Source organism: Trichomycterus rosablanca, chromosome 1 (assembly GCF_030014385.1).
Source record: "Trichomycterus rosablanca isolate fTriRos1 chromosome 1, fTriRos1.hap1, whole genome shotgun sequence".
Taxonomy (NCBI): Eukaryota; Metazoa; Chordata; class Actinopteri; order Siluriformes; family Trichomycteridae; genus Trichomycterus; species Trichomycterus rosablanca.
In genome coordinates this window covers 28668163-28689203 of record NC_085988.1, presented here as the reverse complement: position 1 = coordinate 28689203, position 21041 = coordinate 28668163, and the positions used below count along the sequence as shown (strand labels likewise).

At 37.6% G+C, this 21041-nt stretch overlaps 3 protein-coding genes across 3 annotated transcripts in view; 2 read left to right on the top strand and 1 right to left on the bottom strand.

Moving 5' to 3' along the window:
- abcc8 (ATP-binding cassette, sub-family C (CFTR/MRP), member 8) overlaps nucleotides 1–12809 on the top strand; it is an 81113-nt gene extending 68304 nt beyond the window's left edge. Inside the window, exons 28-39 of the mRNA XM_062990986.1 lie at nucleotides 1067–1224; nucleotides 2134–2226; nucleotides 3884–3986; nucleotides 4194–4307; nucleotides 4547–4667; nucleotides 6263–6393; nucleotides 6573–6651; nucleotides 7405–7513; nucleotides 10129–10232; nucleotides 10736–10869; nucleotides 12351–12413; nucleotides 12545–12809. Coding sequence (XP_062847056.1) covers nucleotides 1067–1224; nucleotides 2134–2226; nucleotides 3884–3986; nucleotides 4194–4307; nucleotides 4547–4667; nucleotides 6263–6393; nucleotides 6573–6651; nucleotides 7405–7513; nucleotides 10129–10232; nucleotides 10736–10869; nucleotides 12351–12413; nucleotides 12545–12682 — 1347 coding nt within the window. The 3' untranslated portion in view covers nucleotides 12683–12809. The remainder of the gene's footprint in view (nucleotides 1–1066; nucleotides 1225–2133; nucleotides 2227–3883; nucleotides 3987–4193; nucleotides 4308–4546; nucleotides 4668–6262; nucleotides 6394–6572; nucleotides 6652–7404; nucleotides 7514–10128; nucleotides 10233–10735; nucleotides 10870–12350; nucleotides 12414–12544) is intronic.
- Nucleotides 12810–14658: 1849 nt separating this feature from the next.
- Nucleotides 14659–21041, bottom strand: part of mob2a (MOB kinase activator 2a) — a 95590-nt gene continuing 89207 nt past the window's right edge. Inside the window, exon 5 of the mRNA XM_062990990.1 lies at nucleotides 14659–14899. Coding sequence (XP_062847060.1) covers nucleotides 14757–14899 — 143 coding nt within the window. The 3' untranslated portion in view covers nucleotides 14659–14756. The remainder of the gene's footprint in view (nucleotides 14900–21041) is intronic.
- Nucleotides 15947–17203, top strand: kcnj11 (potassium inwardly rectifying channel subfamily J member 11). The gene has a single exon (XM_062990987.1). The coding sequence runs from the start codon at nucleotides 15947–15949 to the stop codon at nucleotides 17087–17089; it is 1143 nt and encodes a 380-aa protein (XP_062847057.1). The 3' UTR covers nucleotides 17090–17203.

Sequence of the window (21041 nt, the reverse complement as noted above, 5' to 3'; positions counted from 1 at the left end):
GCTACATATGTTTAATGGGATTAATTCTGACTGGTCTACTATAATAAATACAGTTTTTTAATTGTATTTAAACCACTGCATTGTTGCTAAACTTTCTCTGTAGTGTAAGCTTTCTTTTTTATCCTGAAGCTGTCTAGCTCTTTGCACTATTTAGAAAATCCCTACAGGACTGCTAGTCTTTAGAGCATCTTTATAACATAATGCTACCAGTATTTTTACAATGTAACCTGACTGATGTATCTTGTTATATAAGTGCCTGTACTTTTGGAGTTTTAAGCAACTATTCAGCATAGTGTCAGCCAGTTTGTGTTGGTAGAACATTTTATAACCTCTATTCACCATTTTGACTTTGGAACTCATAATTAATTCATGAGTTTTTCTAAATAGTACTTTTTTATAGCTGATGCATGCTGATGCATTTATCTGGTAAAATCCCATCTATGTAGCTGTTTGTGCTTGTGGTATACTGTAGCTTTTTCAAAATCAGGCTTTTTATTTTTATGTTGGGACATTTTGGAAGAAATGATGGGACACTTTGTAAAATGCAACATGCTCAAAAAAGTTGAGATGGGGTCAAATAGGAGTGAAAAGTTTATAGAACATTTAAGTTACACTATTTCAATTTAAACAGGTAAAATGGTAACAGGTAAGATTATTATAGTTGGGTATTAAAAAGTTTCTAACCAAAGGCTCAGTCTTTGAGAGTAAAAATGGGTCGAAGATTACATGCCAGAGATTCAAGCCAGGGAGAGCTTTGCATAAGCTGCACCCCACCCCACCCTACCAACTGGCACAGGCCGTGCCTAGCCTGGATCCGAACATGGGGCCTGCCCCCTTAAGGGCAGCTTACTTGTCCAGGATGATTTACTCATGATGCACAAAAAGGCAGCAACACTGGTTAAGTTCCCAGAAATAAAAAAGTATATTGACTTTATACACTAGCAGAAAACTGTTATTATGTTTTCTATAGGTCTCAGTGTCCTTGTTGCAATGTGTATAAATAAATGTGTATCCTTTTGGTTCTTTGCTGTATTCAACCTCTCTTTGTTTCTGCATTTCTCTGCAGCATATTCCCAGTACTCTGGAGTGTTTGATTCGTTCTACACTACTGTGTGTCTCTGCGTTAGGTGTGATCTCATATGTCACACCTGTCTTCCTCATTGCTCTCGCGCCCCTCGCCATTGTCTGCTACTTCATCCAGAAATACTTCCGAGTGGCCTTCAAGTATGAGAAGCACTGCCTTTCACATAGGATAGTCAGTATATTTAAAGATGTAGTTCAAAATATTAAATAACAAATTCTAGAGAGTTTAATGCTATTATGTACAATGAATATTTGTTTATGTAAGGAAAGAATTATATTGATACACACGTATGCATTAGTGGTATAATGGAGCAGTTGGTAGTGTTGTTGCCACCCAGCAATATTTAATGACCTGGGTTCGATCCTTCAGTCTCTGTCTGTGAGGCATTTGTATGTACTTTTTCTCTCTTTCCATTCCAAAAATATTATTTTGATTATTATTGTAGATTTTTTATATTTGCTGTAAGTCTGTAAATGTTTGTTAATGCTTTTATCCAAATTGTTCAGAATTGAGAAAATATAGAGTTGTAGTTTTGCTCAAGAGCCCAACAGTGGCATCCTCAGCCTTCCAATCAGTAATCCAGTGCCTTAACTGCTGAGCCACCACTGCCCAATTCACATGTAAATTGTACCATTGTTTTTACAAGAATGCTGAGAAAATGAAAATCCCCTTACTCAATATGTACCAATGATTAAAGTCTAATGCCACTTGCTGCAAAAGTTAATATGAAAAACACTTAATGGGTAACACAGTGGCACAAATACATAAATCTTGACCTCTGGTTACTGTCTGTGAGGGGTTTACTTCCACCTCCAAGAAACATGCCGAAGATGGATAAGCTGCTCTTTACAGGCACTAAAGCAGAGTATCTAATAGAGGTCCCCAGGGCTCATGAATTTTATGCAGCACCCACACTACCTGCTGTGCCACAGGGCCAGCTTGTAATACTTTAATGTGTCAATTAGAAATTAAAATATTAGGTAATTATATGAGAGATTAATGACATCTCTGTAGGTAAGCTGTGTTCTTGTGTGTGTGTTTGTGTACAGAGATTTACAGCAGCTGGAGGATAGTACGCAGCTGCCTTTACTCTCTCATTTTTCAGAGACAGTGGAAGGGCTCACCACTATCCGGGCTTTCAGGTAAGAGTTGTGTGTGACAGAATGTTTTACTTTAATAAAATAGTATGTTTTTACTGTACCTGAATTACCTGATTATTGATTGCAAAGTATTAGTAATCTATTTAGTTTAAGTCATAATATATAATATGTGGATTTGACAGCATAACTCATTTGAGTTGCGAAGTCTACCTTTGTGACATTAGTAGATAAATTCTGTACCTGCTATTGCATTTAATTCAACATGTCTGCAGCTTAATGTACACTAATATACACTGATCAGCCTTAACATTAAAACCACCTCCTTGTTTCTACACTCACTGCCCATTTTATCAGCTTCACTTACCATATAGAAGCACTTTGTAGTTCTACAATTACTGACTGTAGTCCATCTGTTTCTCTACATACCTTTTTAACCTGCTTTTACCCTGTTCTTTAATGGTCAGGACCCCCACAGGGCAGGTATTATTTAGGTGGTGGATGATTCTCAGCACTGCAGTGACACTGACATGGTGGTGGTGTGTTAGTGTGTGTTGTGCTGGTGTGAGTGGATCAGACACAGCAGCCCTGCTGGAGTTTTAAAATACGGTGTCCACTCACTGTCCACTCTATTTGACACTCTTACCTAGTTGGTCCACCTTGTAGATGTAAAGTCAGAGACGATCGCTCATCTATTGCTGCTGTTTGAGTTGGTCATCTTCTAGACCTTCATCAGTGGTCACAAGGCGCTGCCCACGGGGCGCTGTTGGCTGGATATTTTTGGTTGGTGGACTGTTCTCAGTCCAGCAGTGACAGTGAGGTGTTTAAAAACTCCATCAGTGCTGCTGTGTCTTATCCACTCATACCAGCACAACACACACTAACACACCATCACCATGTCAGTGTCACTGCAGTGCTGAGAAGACCCACCACCCAAATAATACCTACTCTGTGGTGGTCTTGGGAGAGTCCTGACCATTGAAGAACAGTATGAAAGGGGGCTAACAAAGCATGCAGAGAAACAGATGGACTACAGTCAGTAATTGTAGAACTACAAAATGCTTCTATGTGGTAAGTGGAGCTGATAAAATGGACAGTGAGTGTAGAAACAAGGAGGTGGTTTTAATGTTATGGCTGATCAGTGTATACAGTATATATAGTGAGGGTCAAAAATCCTCCACTTGTGAAGTTGTTTTTATTTAGCATTTTTCTTATAATGTTTACACTATTTTTCATTAAAAATCATGTATCAGCATAACAACTTTTATTAATACATTTCATTTTTTAGTATGTCACTACTAAGCAAGTAAACACATTTGTGAAATTTACCCTTTACTTTTATACAGAATTTCATTTCATAATTTTTTTCATTAAAACAATACAATACAATTTTTAATAAAGTAAAAGTCACAGTCAAAACATCAAAAGTCAAATAATCCACATACATAACTTACAAAATATTTGATTGAATGTTAACAATTCACTTAAAGAAGAACAATTAAATCTAATAGATACATACATTCACATAAAAAAAATTACATTACTGTTTAGAAAAAAAACATTATTGTAGCCATCTGTCAGCTTCTTGCACCTCTCTGCTGGTAGTTTCTTCCACTACAGTTCTCTCAAGCTGTTTCTGTGTGTTTGTGTGTGTGTGTGTGTGTGTGTGTGTGTGTCTGGTGTGTGTGTGTGTTTGGTGTAGGTATGAGCCCAGGTTTCGTCAGAGGCTACTGGATTTGACCGATGCTAATAATGTTGCATCTCTCTTCCTCACCGCTGCAAACCGTTGGCTAGAAGTCCGCATGGTATGCCTTTACCACAATATTTACCACAATAAAAATGGATTTTATTATCTGTTATAATATATTAAAAAGAGAGAACTTTGTGACTCTGTGCCACATCGTAAAAGAACAGTGTCAGATTGTTTTGCAGTTTTCTGAATTAATTAGATTTGAGTTTGAGTTATATTCTGGAATAACTGCTGACTAAACCTTTAATTTCTACTTTACCAGGAGTATATTGGAGCCTGTATTGTACTTATAGCTGCTGTGGCCTCCATCACCAATTCTCTCTACAACCATCTGTCCACTGGCTTGGTGGGACTGGGACTAACCTCTGCTTTGATGGTATAGGCTACTTGCATTATGAATTCTGGTGTTTGTGTATTTACATATCTGAATATTGCAGGGGCATGAGTTAAAATAATGATGAATAGAAAGAATAATGATATTATGAATAAATACACAGGAGTAGTTGTACTATATTATGATAGTGGTGTGGTATAATATATCTGAATATTTTGAATCAGTATATAACATTTTCCACAAATCTCTTTTCCTAAACAGTTTGTACATGTTATTGTCAGGTGTCAAACTACTTGAACTGGATGGTGCGTAATCTTGCTGATATGGAAGTGCAGTTAGGAGCAGTAAAGAGGATTAACAACTTGCTAAAAACAGAGCCAGAGAACTACGAGGGGCTGCTTTGTGAGTACAATACCTTACTTTATGTGACTGCTAACCCTTATTTTTTTCACACCATTAATGCAGTTTTTTTTTTCACTTAATTTCTGCAGCAGTGCTTTCACTGTCAGTTAAATTACTGAGTGCATACTTACATAGGGGAAATGCCTCAATCCCTACTATGTACAATTATTTATTGTAAACACTGTTATGTGTTTACAATAAAGAAAAAAAAACACAAGACACACATCTAATTTATGGCCAAAAATAGGGGTGGGGCAAATTAGAGAATAATTATATTTTAGCTAATTACTGTATGAACAACCACTAAATAATCTCAGCACAGGAAAGCTATTTCCAGGTGCAGTGTCTAAAACATGGGTGTTTACATCCTTGTAGGAACTGACTCACCCTTGGTACAGACTGTCTTAACCAGGAAGCTGCCAAACTGTTCAGTCTAATAGGATAAAAGCAATGTGCATTAAAGCTGGGTGGTGTAAAAATAACAATAATGATCTGACTCTTTCATCAATAGTTTACAAGGGGTAATGCATAAACTTTTATTTTTAAACATTTACTTCTCAGTCCATTAAGTGGTTACATATGCAGTCATATTTATTCAGGCACTCAGAAACAACCTACTTTTACTAGATTTATTTATTTATTCATTTATGCTCATTTTAATTAGGTGTCGTGTGACATTTGAATTTAACATCCAAAGTGCATTTAGATTATATAATTTCACACACAACTTTTTGCACACTTTATTGTGTTGTGGATGTGATTTTAAAAGCATGAAATTATCATCTTTACCCTAAAATCTACAGAGCCTTTGCTGTGGCATTTCAGATTGTGGACAGGTGCATCCTATTTGCTTTAATTGTTCTTAATGTGCCTAGAACTCATCTGGAGTCAACCTGTTGCAATTAGACTTGACTGAGTAGTTTAAAATGGAACACATCAGGGTCTATACTTGACACTGCATTTTCAGTACAAAAACCAAATCTAAGGATCTCCTTGATCACATTGTGGCAAGGCATGGATCAAAGAATGATACAATATTTAATACCTCTTAGTGTTTTTTTTTTATTATTTAAAAAAGTCATTGAAAAATGTTTTCACTTCGGCATAATGGTGATTAATAGTTATTATTGGTTCATATTATTATTGGTTTATTATTGGTTGTACTAAAAATCTAAAACACAAGAAAGAATGCAAAGTCAAGGAGTCTAAATACTTTTAGAATCCACTGTATTTGTGTCTACTATGGACTAAATTTCTGCTTTAATGTGATCTGTTGTTTATTTACTAATGTCCATTTTTGTGTTGTCACTTCAGGTACAATATTTTATGTCTGTTATTGATGGAATAACTGTAAGACCACCTTTATGAGAAATTATTTTAGAGATTTAGGCAACTTAGTCATTTGCAAAAATCTATTTGTTTCTATCAATTATCTATCAGTTATCTTCTATCTTCTATCTATCTATCAGCTATCTTCATTTATGTCCGTTTTTATATTAGCCTGTTTGGTCTTTTTCTATTGTGCATTTATTTCTTTCTCCTGTATTTTTTTCATTGATCTCCGCCTGCCCCTGCTAACTCTGCCTGTTTTTCAGCTGCGTCTCAAGTACCAGATGGCTGGCCACAGAAAGGTGAAATTCAGATCCAGAACCTGAGTGTGAGGTATGACAGCACTCTGAAGCCCGTCCTAAAACATGTCAATGCCCACATCAGACCAGGCCAAAAGGTACAGTTACACCACTTCTGGAGCAGTAACAAATTCCTGTGCAAATACTGTGACATGAACTGGACTTAATGTTAATCCCTGTACAAATATAGGATGACATCAGTGGTATAAGGTTGATATTGACTATGTGCAGAATGAGTCTGTTTATGATAGTTTTGCCAATTTTGTGTTTCCTGCAGGTTGGCATATGTGGTAGGACAGGAAGTGGCAAGTCCTCCTTCTCCTTAGCCTTCTTCAGGATGGTAGATGCATTTGAAGGTACAAATAATATGCTAATGTCTAGAATGTCCTATACGCCATATTGCAAAAAAGATGTAGACACACCTCTTAATTATTGAGTTAACGTGTTTTAGCCATACCCATTGCTAACAGGTGTTTAAAAATGAATTATACATTTTTAAAATTAATTATTTATTTATAAAAATAAATTATATGCATCCAGTTTTGTGGCAAAATTTTTTGCCACTGTGCACAAAGCAAGGTCCATAAAGACAAAGTTTGATGTTTCTGGTTTAACGAAAATTTAAGTTTATATTTGCAGCATTTAGCAGACTTATCCAAAGCAACTTACAATTATGACTGAATACAATTGCGGGTTGAGGGCCTTGTTCAGGGGCCCAGAAGTGGTAATTTGGCAGTGGTAGGGGCTTGAACTGGCAACCTTCTGATTACCAGTGCAGCACCTTATCCGCAAGCTACCACTGCCCTAAAAGCTTGAACACTGTTGGGATAAACTGGAACATCAATTGCAGCCCAGACTTCTCATTTAACTTCAGTCTCTTACACATGCTCTTTTAATAGAATAGACAAAATTCCCACTGACATGCACCAAAATCTTTTAAAAAGAGTGGAGGCTGTGCTGGCCAAAATCTGGGGGGTTCAGCTCCATGGCAATCATCATGGGTTTTAGATAGGCTGTCCAACAAGCCTGTGTTCAAGTGTCTACATATTTAGCCATGAATCTAGAACTTTTTATTTACTAACATTGTGTTTTTGTGTCTTCTTTTAAAGGGCGGATAATCATAGATGACATTGACATAGCCAAGCTTCCTCTTCAGACACTGCGCAGTCGTTTCTCAATCATTCTCCAAGATCCTATTCTCTTCAGTGGAACAATCCGGTTAGACCTATTTGTTCTGATTTTTTTCATTTACTTCAGTAAAAAAAATTCAATTAGTAAATCAACATTGATATAGTCTCAAATACATAGGCACAGGTTTGTGTACTTAATAAAATAAAATATGGTAAAATAGAAAAATGGCAAACTAGAAATGAAGTACATTTCTGGAATATCACTACTGCTCAACATATATCTTTGACAGTCTCATTTTCAATAGGCTTGGCGTAGTTAATACATGACATATCATGTAACGAGCACATCTGCCATAGAGATCAGCAGTGTGGCTCAGTTATGGAATGTTATGTCCTTCTGCCTTCCCAAATTTGGCCGGCAGGTGGGGCATGAAGGCACAAATCATTGATGTCTTGGTTCCTCTTAACTGACATTCATTGTGCCTCACTGAGCGTTAATTTGCTCCAGTTGGGAGTGTTTCTCTATATCATGGTTTCTCCCTCACAGATTTGCCAGCTACTTTTTTGGGGAAACCTGCTTTTCTGTTGAAACTTTGATGCCACACTTGGTGTAGTTAATTTTTTTTACCTATTGTCACAGCACTTTTCGAGTCACAAGGGAACTACCCTGTATGAGCAAGGAGGTGACCTGATGGCTTTTTTGGTGCACATGTTGACCCACACTGGGCACCAGCAGCCCCAGTTGGTGGGGTGGGGTGCCATTCATGCATTGCTATACCCAGCTTGTTCTGGGTTTCCTTTGATTCCATGAACTGAGTAGTTTTCAATGTTGTGACAAGCAGTTTTTATTTCTGCACTATCACTTTTTTAATTCACTTCTCTGTTTCTGGCTTTGGATGTTTTGGCCACCTCATTTATTTGTTCTCATCCCCTTTTTGTGACTTTTTATACTAACACCTGCTGCACTAGGAGTTTTTTTCTAGACATTAAGTTATGAAAAAAATGCAAAGCTTTTTTGTATACATTTTTAATAATTTATTTATTTGCTTTGACTATTCACTCAAATGCCAAATCAGGCTTAAAATACGTATAACAACCTAGTTGGCAGAAGGTAACTTTTGAACCCATATTGGCAGTTCTAAAAACTGCAATTTTAAAATGTACTTTGGTTCCCAATGCAGGTTTTTTATTTAAAAAATACATATTTATTTTATTTTTTATAGTATTTATTCTGACTAGTTGTATTTGGTTGCTGCTTTTGCTTTTTCTAATAGCATGCTACAAGCATTGGTATAAAATCTAATTGCTACTAAATTATCAGATTTTATTCTGTCTTAATGTAAATGAAAAGTTGCCAATTAGCATATTTGCTTAAATAACATAAGGTCAGTCATTATATTTAACTGAAGTCATATTAAAGACACCTATCTGTGAATAAAAGTAGCTTTAGTTACAAGTCCTTGCACACTAAGTGACTCAGTATTTAACATTGTAAACACATGCAAGTCCCAGTTACGTCGTATGCTGTAACTGGCCAGGCTCTCCAAGAAGTTGCTTTTTGCATTCTCACTGAATAGGAAAGAGAGCAAGTGCATCTGTTGCCTGTCAATAAGCAACTCACCAGGCAATTAGGGCATCTGCTACACAGCTGAACGTTTTCTTTCAGGAAACAATTTTGTTACGAGAACATAACTATTAATTTTAGAAGTCAAATATTTGAATGAAAAATACTTTAATCAATTGCTGAACAATTGCTGGGCAGCGAGAGGAGAATTGACCTCATGTATTTCATCACAGCATTTTACTTAAGCCTGAATCAATAAATGTAAATAGTTACAGACTACTCAAACATAGCATTCACTCAAACATATATTTTGAGAAAGATGCGTAAAGCCACTTTAAATACTGACAGTAAACAACTGTTGCAACACAGGCTGTGTTTACATGAACCTTTTAAGGCATATCTCAGAATCTGTCATTGCTGATGTGTTTGTGGATGGAGTTTTTTTTTTTTTTTTCAAATCACTGGCAAGACTGAATCTCAAACCATAAACACTAAATAGTATTTTTAAATGCATTGAAGCTATTGGTTGTGTTCTAAGTTGTCAAGCATGATGTGGATTGGAACACAGTCATAGATGCCTGTATACTAACAGGTCTTCTGTATATTGGACATAAGAACTAAACACAGCATGCCCTTGCAAAAACATGCAGAAAGTGTAGCGTTTATTCCAATCCTAGCTCACTTACTCTATTTCTAACTGGACACGGCGCCAGTCCATTGCAGGGCACACATACACACATCTAAGGGCAACTTTAGTATCTTCAATAACCCTGACTACATGTCTTTGGACTGTGGAAGAAAACCAGAGCTCCCGGTGGAAACCCATGCAGACACGTGGAGAACATGCAAACTCCACACAGAAACGACCCGGACCGCTGCACCCGGGAATCGAACCCAGAACACAAGTTTTGCCCTTAAACTGGGGCTTGGAAAGTGTAGTAATACAAAAATGTAGCATGGCTGTTCCAAAACATTTATATAGTTAGACAGTAAAGTTTTCTAACACAGAATTAATTTATAGTTTGATGATTTAGCTTTGTAACTCTTTTGAAACAAATGCTGGCCAACAATCATGCCTTGGATGGTCAGTCTTATACTTCATATATATAAAATGTTCTAAACATAACTTTTGTGTTCAGGTTTAATCTGGACCCAGAAATGAAGGCTATTGACAGTATGCTTTGGGAAGCTCTGGAAATCGCCCAGCTTAAACCAGTAGTACAGACCCTGCCTGGAGGACTCGGTAAGGAAGGTTCATTTATTAAAACAGACTAACCGTTTATATTTAAAACATCTTATTGGCTTTTAATAACAACACAATGCATCTTTGTTGCTCTTTTGTACTTTTAGTGTGAATTTATTTACATAAAAATACATGTAACTTATCAAAGCTTTGGTATGTATATTTTCTAGGTCATAAAGAAAAAATGTCATATTCTGCAAAACCTACAATAAATGTATAAAAGCTTTTATATTTTTGTGGAGGCAAAGAAAGTAAATTCTAATCACTGAATCAGAGAAATGACACAGTTGCAGAAATGGTTAAAATATTTGATATACCATGATATACGTACATGTTCTTCAACATGTAAAGTCAATACAAATGCAAACTTTTTGGCTTATACTAAATATGGGCCAACAGCAATTGATAGTGTCTCTAATTATGGATGTGTTGTACACTAAATGGTATTTAATCACAGCTGGATTAACACTGATCTGATCTGTCCCTGTGCTCTTATTTTGTAGACGCCATGGTGACAGAAGGTGGGGAGAACTTTAGCCAGGGTCAGCGTCAGCTGTTCTGCTTAGCACGAGCGTTTGTGCGCAAAAGCAGCATTCTGATCATGGATGAGGCCACGGCATCCATAGACATGGCCACGGTGAGTGAGAGAGAAAGTGAGTGAGTGAGGGAGTGTGGCTATCCTATTACATACCTGCTGCTCTAAGCATTAGTAAACGGAGCATGGTGGTATTAAATGCCCTAAACAGACCGTTTGCTGGGCAGGCATTTAGTTAGCTTGACTTGAAAAGATAAGGCCTTACAGAGAGCTCCTATAGAATTATAATTCAATTTAAAAAGATCTCACAGCAACAGCAGTATAGGAAACATGTAAGGCTAAAATGTGTCAATAAAATAGACCTAACACAACTGTTTAGTTAATACTTAACAAAATGATCACAAGGTTGATCTCCCAGTACACCCTAGCTGTTTATGGAGGGAGGTGTAAGAAGATATCATCTGAAGAATCAGAGCAGCAGCAGGCAAACTCTGTATAAAGGTGGGCTGGTAGCACCTCTTCCAAAGCAAATGACTATTACTAGTAAGGTTTTATGAGCTGCAGTTCAGAAGTGTTGTGTTGGCTGGCTTCATGTGTTTTTATGAAAGCTTCACACTTAATAACTGGTTGCTATAATTATAAAAGAAAGAAACAGCTAGTTAGTAGAAGCAACTAAACTAAAAGAAACTTGAGCAGAATTTTTAGTAAAATAGATTTTTAGTAAAATAGAATTTGTGGAATTAAGAGACATGTCTGTTATTTTACTGCAAGCAATGTGTAAATCATTTTCAGTTTCTGTACCTTTATAACTTTATAACATACACTTTCAGAGTATATACGGTACACTTATTTGGTACATACAGCCATTATTTATAAGCTACACCTCCCATACAGGTGGGCATACATCTACTGCCTGGAGCCCATCTGTTGCTCTGTGCATTTTGTCACCCCCTGTATCTTAATTAATCAAAAGGGACCCCCATAGGTCCCTCTGTGACTAGCTTCCGTTTGGGTGGAGTATTCTCAGTACTGCAATCACAATAACAAGGTAATGACATGGTAGTGTTTGTCATTCTGGTAAGAGCATATTAGATGCAGCAATGTTGTTAGTATTTTTAAATATTGTTTATAATGACCTCTTTATTAGGAACATATACCCTGTCTGCTCTAGGGTTTTTTTTCACAATGTGTGTTTATCCTCCTCCAGTCTTTTCTCAGTGAGCATTTTCTAATCAGAGGATGATGTTGGTTTTATAATTTTGGTTGGAGCACTGGTCCCAGCATTGGTGGGTTTGAAAATTCCATCAACACTTCTACACCTAATACACTCACACATACAATATATACTACAAAATAATCACCACATTAGTGTCATTGCTGTGCTGAAAAGGGTCTAACACCAGGTACAGGACTGACAAAGTGAAGGGACAGATTGGCTACAGTCAGTAAGTCCATCATATTATAAGTGTAGCTGATAAAATAATCAATGAATGTACATACCAGATAGGTAAACCTAATTAAGTGCTCAGTGAGTGTCATGTTTTCTTGTAAACACATTTAGAGAATTTCATCTTAATCCACAGGAGAGTATTCTACAGAAGGTTGTAATGACAGCCTTCGCTGACAGAACAGTGGTGACTATAGCGGTGAGTATGCAGCAGTATTGATTTCACGGCATGTCTCATATGCTGCATCTGAAAAAATCCATGGTATATTCATGACTCACATGTACGCATAGATCAGTTTCTGTCCCTGTGTGCATTTTTAAACTCTGCAGCATCGAGTTCACACCATCCTGAATGCAGATCTGGTGATTGTGATGAAGAGGGGGGAGATTCTGGAATATGATAAACCTGACGTCCTTCTCAGTACAGAGGGCAGCACCTTTGCCTCGTTTGTTCAGGCAGATAAATGACCATCACTGACCTTTAATTTAAAGTGCAATTGTACCATGTATTATTGTTTTTATATTTCATCATGTAAAATATTTGTAAATAAGAAATTATCTCTATAATACAATAAAACACACTGATTATATATAAATAAAAGTGTTTTCATTCATATCATTATTCTTATATAGATGCAATATGAAACAGATGAAAGGTTTGCAATTGCAGTAAGAATCAGGCATTGCTTTACTACAAAATAAACATTGTTTAATTAATACATTATTCATTCTTTTATTCTTCTTCCATTACCTGATTAGAACAGTGATGTACCTGGATCAATGTTCAACCCTGGGAACACTGTAAGGGTATCACATACTTACTCATATTTAAGGTTATTTTAAGTAGCCAGTCTACTTACTGATATGTTTGGGGAGGTAAATTGAAGTACCCAGAGGAAATTAGAGTATTTAGAGAAAATGGCGACAACCTACCAAAGTCCTTACAAACACAGTAACCAGAGCTAAGGACTCTAAAGCTATGCGGCATTAGCACAAGCTGTAACAGCATGCCTTGTTTTCCTTTATGAAAACCACAATCAAAAATTAAATTCATAATTCATTCTTTCACTTTCCAAAAATAAACCACTAACCACTCTTGTGCAAACAAGACTCTAAGGATCACAGTTATAATACAATAATAAAATCAATAAGCATCTGAATTATATATAACACTGAATGGTTGCTTGGTAGAAGAATGATGCAGCATGTAGTGCTAATGTAATGAGCTATTAAAATACATTCTTTCTAGTCTGTCTCATTCTAATATGTTTATATAGTTAGGATTTAAATTTCATGTATTCATTCATTCACTCTTTAGTAACCATTATTTAATGTCCTTCAATCAGGGCTACAGTAGGTCAAATGTGTACCCTGGGAACACCAGGTGCCTATTGCCCTTTTCTATTGCAGGTACCCAACAGTACAATATTTTGCATCCAATTCTAGAACTATCCGTACCAAACTCAATGTGTTATTGTGCATTTCTAATTGTACAAGGGTGCCAGTGGATGTAAGAGGAGTTCCCTTAGAGTAAGGCTGTGATGGCATTCTTTAAGAGACGTTGAGAGCAAATATGCGAGAGTAACTGTACACAATAACAGTATCAACAACAGTATAATTTTTTGTAGTACGTGGTTTTGTAGTACCTTGTTGTGTTTTTTCATTTAGTGCATAAATATAATCCGTTGCAGTTGAGTATTAAATATGGTGCTTGTATTCTGTCACCTTCAGTGGTAATTCTGTGACTCACTCAAAAGGCCTGCTGGTCCCTGGTCAAGTAGGGTAATGTCATGTAGCATGGATACTTAGGTAAAGTACTGATTAGTTGGTAATGGAAACAACCATTAAATATAGGTTCACTAATTTGAAAAAAACACTTACACTTAAAGCTATGGGCAATTTTTCATGTCCAGATTAATAGAATGTGGTGAATTCTGGTCAAATTGGGCATTTTAAAATACCATAATTTACAGTTAAACTTTCCCATGTCTTTACATTTCATATTCAGTAGCTAAAAATAAAATTGTACTTGACATGTATTTAATTATATGTATTTATAAACACTATAATGACAACTGATTGTAAGATTAGCAAAATAGTGAGTTCATATGGCATAATGATAAGAGCAATGCTGCTCGTAACGACAGTGCTTTAGTTCTGGAGGCTTAAATCCTGGGCTGAGCTGACAAATACAAAAGCCTGATGTTGTTACATAAACCTAGTCATTTGAAAGACATATCAGTGCCTTAATGCCAGTCCCAAACCTGGATAAATAATAAGGGTTGTGTCAAGCTTAATGTAGTAGATACGTAAAACTTCTTTAACCAACTTTAACCAACAGTTTAATAATTCCTTTTATTAAAAGCAGTCCAAATAATATTGGTTTACTAAATACAGTATGTCTTTTTAAGTCATATGCACACAATCATTTTTACACATGCACATACTCACAGACACAGTCTTGCATAGAATACCTAACACACTCATATGCATAGTTATGACCACATTAATTTTATATGGAGCACCTACCTTTTGATCTCCCTCACATGATATTAAAACTACATACTTCATTTATTTGCTTCATCCTGGTTTGGATTGCACTGCGAGTTTGCACTGTGAGATGCCACCCAGAAACCTTTTTCTTTTTTTGGGAGGTGGAGTAAACAAGAGTACCCAGAAGATCACCTGGTGGACACAAGGAGAACAAGTCAAACTTCTCAGAGACAAAGATTAAACCCAGACGCATTTCCATACTGCTCTAAAGTGTAAAACACATCACAATTGTTGCCAGGAGAAAAAAGAAATTTAAAAAATGCAATTGTTTGATGTAACCATGTATATTGTCTCTATGTGATAATAGTGTACACATCTGAATGAAGTAATAATAGCCCTTTAAGGAACAGGACGGAGTATCTGTGCAGTTCAGCTTTTAACCAGAAAATCTGTGTGTGCAAAAGCTTCTCATCCTTCCTTACAGTGTGTAGTTCCACTGAGCTCAGCAGAATTACTTATTAGGCTGTGAGAACATTTGCTGTGATAGGGCACAAAGTAGCACCCATTTATCACATTCACCCTCCAGCCCTCTATCTGACAAAGATACAGCTCCAGTAAGAGTTCTTTCCTGCACATATTTATTTAAAGCAAAACTAGAACAAAAAGTGATGATACTCTCAGTAACAGTGCATGAATTATGATATTGTACTTAGATTCCTAAATAGAATATGTTGTCCCTCATAGTGATTTGAAAAAACCATAACAACCCACTTCCCCCAATTCCTGGAGCAGAGCTTGCTTTTCTGGCTAGTTACTCAAAGCCTCTTGTGGTGTATTCACGGGGGTCTTGAACTCATATACACACATCTCTTCTCCTGCACCCGGCCATTTAGGCAGTAAGGAATGAGCCACAGATATGTTGTTTGAGGAGTGACTGGCAGGGACAGCTGGGAAACTGAAGGTCAGTGTTGGCTCGGCGCCGGGCTGCTTAATGAGTGCCTAGTGCAAATACTTGCTACTATAAGTGTTCCTGCGTTAAGCAGTCGTTTTGTTTTGAATGAACTGGACTGGATTTAATACTCATACTGGCTCTAAAAGATATGCTTTAGAATGTTTGAGGAAAAAGTATGAACTGGATTTTGGACGCTTCCAATCTGGCAACCTTGTGAGTTCTACCTCCGCGTAAAGAAAGCAGCCGGGAACTTGAGTGTGGTTGTTGTAGCATGGGATAAACCAACTATGTTGTCCAGGGAAGGTCTTATTCCAGATGATTATGTTCTGACCCGGCTGGTAGAGAACGTTTTACAGCCCAAATACCAAGCGAAACAAAGGAAATCGCGCTTCGTAGCCAAGAATGGCGCATGTAACGTGGCGCACACGAACATCCGCGAACAGGGGAGATTCCTCCAGGACGTTTTCACCACCGTGGTAGATCTGAAATGGCTCTACACGCTGTTCATCTTTACCATGTCGTTCTTTTGCAGCTGGCTATTGTTCGGGATGGTCTGGTGGCTGGTTGCCTTTGCGCATGGAGATCTGGACGCGCAAAGTGAGGACTTTATCCCGTGCGTAACACAGATCCACTCGTTTTCCTCAGCATTTCTGTTCTCCATAGAGGTTCAGGTAACAATCGGCTTCGGAGCACGCATGATCACGGAGGAATGCGTTGGCGCAATAGTGGTTCTGATAATACAGAACATCGTAGGTCTGGTGATCAATGCGGTCATGCTGGGATGCATCTTTATGAAGACTGCGCAGGCGCGGCGGCGCGCCGAGACTCTGATCTTCAGCAAGCATGCAGTGATCACGCTCAGGAATGGAAAGCTGTGTTTCATGGTGCGCATCGGAGATCTGCGCAAAAGCATGATCATCAGCGCTACAGTGCGCATGCAGCTGGTCCGCCGCAGCACCACGGATGAGGGGGAGATCCTGCCCTTGGAGCAGATCGACATCCTAACGGATAACCCGGTCGCTGGAAGCAGCATCTTTCTCGTCTCACCCCTGATCATCAGTCACGTGATCGACAAAAGCAGTCCCATGTATGAACTCTCACCAGAGGATCTCCTGCGGGAGAACATTGAGGTGATCGTGGTGCTCGAAGGTGTGGTCGAGACCACCGGGATCACCACCCAGGCTCGGACATCCTATGTCTCCGATGAGATCCTGTGGGGCGAGCGCTTCGTGCCAACCGTGTCCGAGGATGATGGCATCTACGCCGTGGATTACTCCAAGTTCGGCAACACTGCCAGAGTTCCCACTCCGACCTGCAGTGCCCGCAAACTGGAAGAAGAAGGAAATGTGAACCGCTTTATTAAAGCAAGGGACTTAAACAAAACCACAAGAAGGCGGCTGAAGCGCCAAGCGACCACCCCAGATTTGTAAAGGAGGGTACACTGGAAAGATATTTTATAGATAAATATAATATATACAATCGTTTGGAGACTTTTGCAGAGTTGCAGTGTAGTAGATACACTTACCTATTTCTTATTAGGCACACCCAGGGTTGGGTAGTAATAAAAAAAGGTGTTTTAATAATAATAAGTTTTGGTCATGGTGGGTTTTGGGTCACCTGAAAACACTTTGCAGTAGATAAGAAAACACTGGAAAGTCACACCTAAGGGACATTTCAGGTAGCCAGTCTGTGTATTAACATCATTTTTAGAAAGTGGGAGAAAACCATAGTGCAGAGAGGAATTCACCCCCAACACACACACCATCACCGCCATCACCACGGACCATTACATCTTTAGGGCGCCAAACCATCACAGGGCACCTAGTGACTGGAGGTGAGATTTTGAAGTTCCAAGGACCCATGTAAATGTGCAGCACCCACAATTCACACTTCAGCACCGTGCCACCCACACAATTTTTAAGAAGAAGATATACTTTATTTGTCATATAAATATACAGATGTACAGTACAATGAAATTCTTTCTTCGCATATCCCAGTTTGTTTGGAAACTGGGGTCAGAGCGCAGGGTCAGCCATCTTACGGCGCCCCTGGAGCAGACAGGGTTAAAGGCCTTGCTCAAGGGCCCAACAGTGGCTGCATAGCAGTGGCTGCATAGCAGAGCCTGGGTTTGAACCGTCAATCTTCCAGGTGATAGCCCAAAGCTCTACCCACTAGGCTACCACTGTCCCCAAATTTGTAAATCATTATTTAAATTCTGTTCAAGATGTATTTTAAAAAGGCTTTATTCAAAATACACTGGAAATATATTTTATAGATAAATATAATATATGCAAGACTGTTAGAGTCTGTTATGCAGAGTTGCAGTTTAGTAGATACACCTACCGACCTATTTCCTTTTAGGCACATTCAGGGTTGGGTAGTGATAAAAAAGTTTTTTTTTATCACTACCCACAACTTCCAGGTTGCTGCTGTTGGGCTTTTGAGCAAGGCCCTTAACCCTAAATTGCTCAGACTGTATTCTGTCACAGTACTGTAAGTCACTTTGGATAAAGGTGTCTGCTAAATGCCAAAAATGTAAATGTAAATGAGAAGAATTCACCACCCCACCACCACCAACCATTACACCTTTAGGGCACCTAGTGACTGGAGGTGAGATTTGAACAAAAGTTCTTGCCCATGTGGATGTGCAGCACCCACAATTTACATTTCAGCACTGTACCACCCACACTTTCAGAATTTGTAAATCAGTATTTAAATTCTGATGTATTTTGAAAAGGCTCTATTTAGAATAATCATATTTATTAGAGACTATTTTTCTAATATTGCTTAAACCAAAAAAACTACAGAGGTTTACCAGCAAACACAAACAGTGCCCTGTGCACAAGCTAAACCATTATTTCACTTTTCAACTTTGTGTTGTGCATGTGTCAAGTTGGATATGTTTGATTCTTGAACATTACCTTCTGCTATACCCAGTGACTTCTGCAGTTTGTTAAAATGACAGTTGGTGTATGGTACTATATTTTTTAAAATCTATTATCCCACAATTATTAGTTGTTTCCACTGTCAAGTGACCTGTACCATACCTAAGTAACTGTGGTTACCCTTCTTGACCAGGGACCAAGCATACCTAAGCATACCAAAGTAAAGGCTTTATGAGTGGGTTAAGAAACAATGCAGATTGTTGGTTGATCAAGCAGAATCACCACTGGAGTGAGACCATATTTAAAAACCAACTGCACTAGATTTTATTAGGAACTGTCATGAAAAAACATAACTTTGAACATGGTCACAGAAAATTAAACACAATAACCAACAGGGCAAAAGAACAGGGCAAACCAAAAATCTACTGTTACAGCTATTGTTTGTTGTTGTTTATTGTTACTTAGCATCTGGTGTAAAATGCCATTACAGCCTTATCTTTGGCAAACTCCTCCAACTTTCATGGGTATATTTGTATAATTCGAACTGGACACTAAACACATCAGGTATGGTGTGAATAGATCTGGATTGGACTGTAGGGTACTGTACAAAGAAAAAGGGCCCATAGCCAGCATTCTAACAAGTGTTAGAATCTTAGTTTATTGGTCAGTTTAGAGGGGTGGCCTGACCTAGGTAGGGTGGATTTAGTTTCATAATTTCTCTGCTTTTTATGATGGGCTGAACTGAGCTCTGATGTGCTGATAGTGCCTTTAAGATGGTCTTGTGTTCTTCTGTATGATTTGAGTTTATTTAAAAAGCTTATTGAACTTCAGTTTGATTAGTTCTGTGGATAGTCTCTACCACAAATGATAGACCTCACATTAGTTTATGTAGTTTTTCTTAAGCTTTACAAAACTACATGTAGATGACATGACTACTATAGTTTGACCCTGGATTTGTGTGCTGCATGGGTAGGAACCCTGGTCAGGTTATATTATATTAGGTAGGTGTATCTAATAAACTGCAAGCTTACTGTATATTAATGCCTGCTTATATTGGTCATGGGGACATTTTTTGCATAATTTTCTAATCAATCAGATATTTATGCGTGCAATAAATTGTCAAAAGCACTAAGACATTCGCTAAGCAATAGTAAATCTCTAATTCATTAATGGCATGCAGAACTGCATGACTTTTAGTGTATTATATGTTAGATTATCTATAGGGCTTTGGTTCATTTTCAGATGTCGAATAGATGGTATATCATAGAAATAATATCATGTAGAAGGTATATCATAGATGGAATTGTGAAAAGAAATAAGACACTGCCCTCTTGTGTGTGATCTGTCGAGTTGCAGCACAAAATTCTTTTGGCTTTTATTAGGATCACCCACCCAATACGCTGTCAGTAAAGCTCTGACCCAACCAGACCTGGACTCCACAAGATATTTAAATGAGACCTGTGGTATCTGGTTCTTCTATGGTGCATCTTGGTGCCATCTCTTCCACTGGTAAACAATGTGCCCAGCCGTCCACATAATCTTAGGGGAAACAGGATTTGTCAGACTAGTCTACCTTCTCCCATTGCTTAAGTGACCAGTTCAGATGTCTGAGTTTCCCACCGTAGGTGCTGCTGGTGAGCTCTTGCTGATTTGTAGATTCTGACTTTACCTCTATCAACTGGTAATAATTATTTGGTAATTATCCAAGTCCCTCAGGTCTTTATGCTGCCCGTATCTGCTGCTTTAAACGCACATACGATGAGTAAGCATTTAACAATTTATGCATAGTCATGCACATTTTTGGGTGGTTGATCCTAAAGTTTTGGCTGATCCCATAAAGCAATAATCCTTATGTTACCAATAGCTATTGCTGGTTGTAACGTATTACTCCTAAGGGCTGGGCGATATGGTAATTCAGTATTGATACTGAAATACATTAACACCAAACCTCTCTGAGTACTGTATCTCACAAAAACAAGTAACTGATGGGAAGTTAAAATATTTTTATACTTAAATTTGCATTTACACCTTTTATAAAGTCTTGTGTCTATGACATTTTAGTGAGGTGTATTTATAATAGCTTTGCAACTTGGTGTTTGGCATACAGTGGGGGCCAACAGTCTACAATTTCAAATGAAACTGCATTAAATATGAGGTAAAAAAGCAATAGTTTAAAGTTTTTAATAGTTTTTTTTTCATAAAATCAGTGTAAAAATTTTGAGTGCATCAGTTTCTTTTTGTATTTGGTATAATCACATTAATAACAGGTGAACAATGACTGTAAATCTATTAACTTAAATGAGCTTTTGATGAGTAATCTAAATCAATTGAAAGAATTAAATGAAGGCAGTCAGGTTTTTTAAAGGTTCAATTTGTAAATACTAAGAATTACAGATTCAAAATACTTTAATTTTTTCTTGTTATGCTGATATGATTTATAATTAAAAAAACATTGTACTGAATTTAAGAAAACTACATTTTAAATTTATGCACCTTG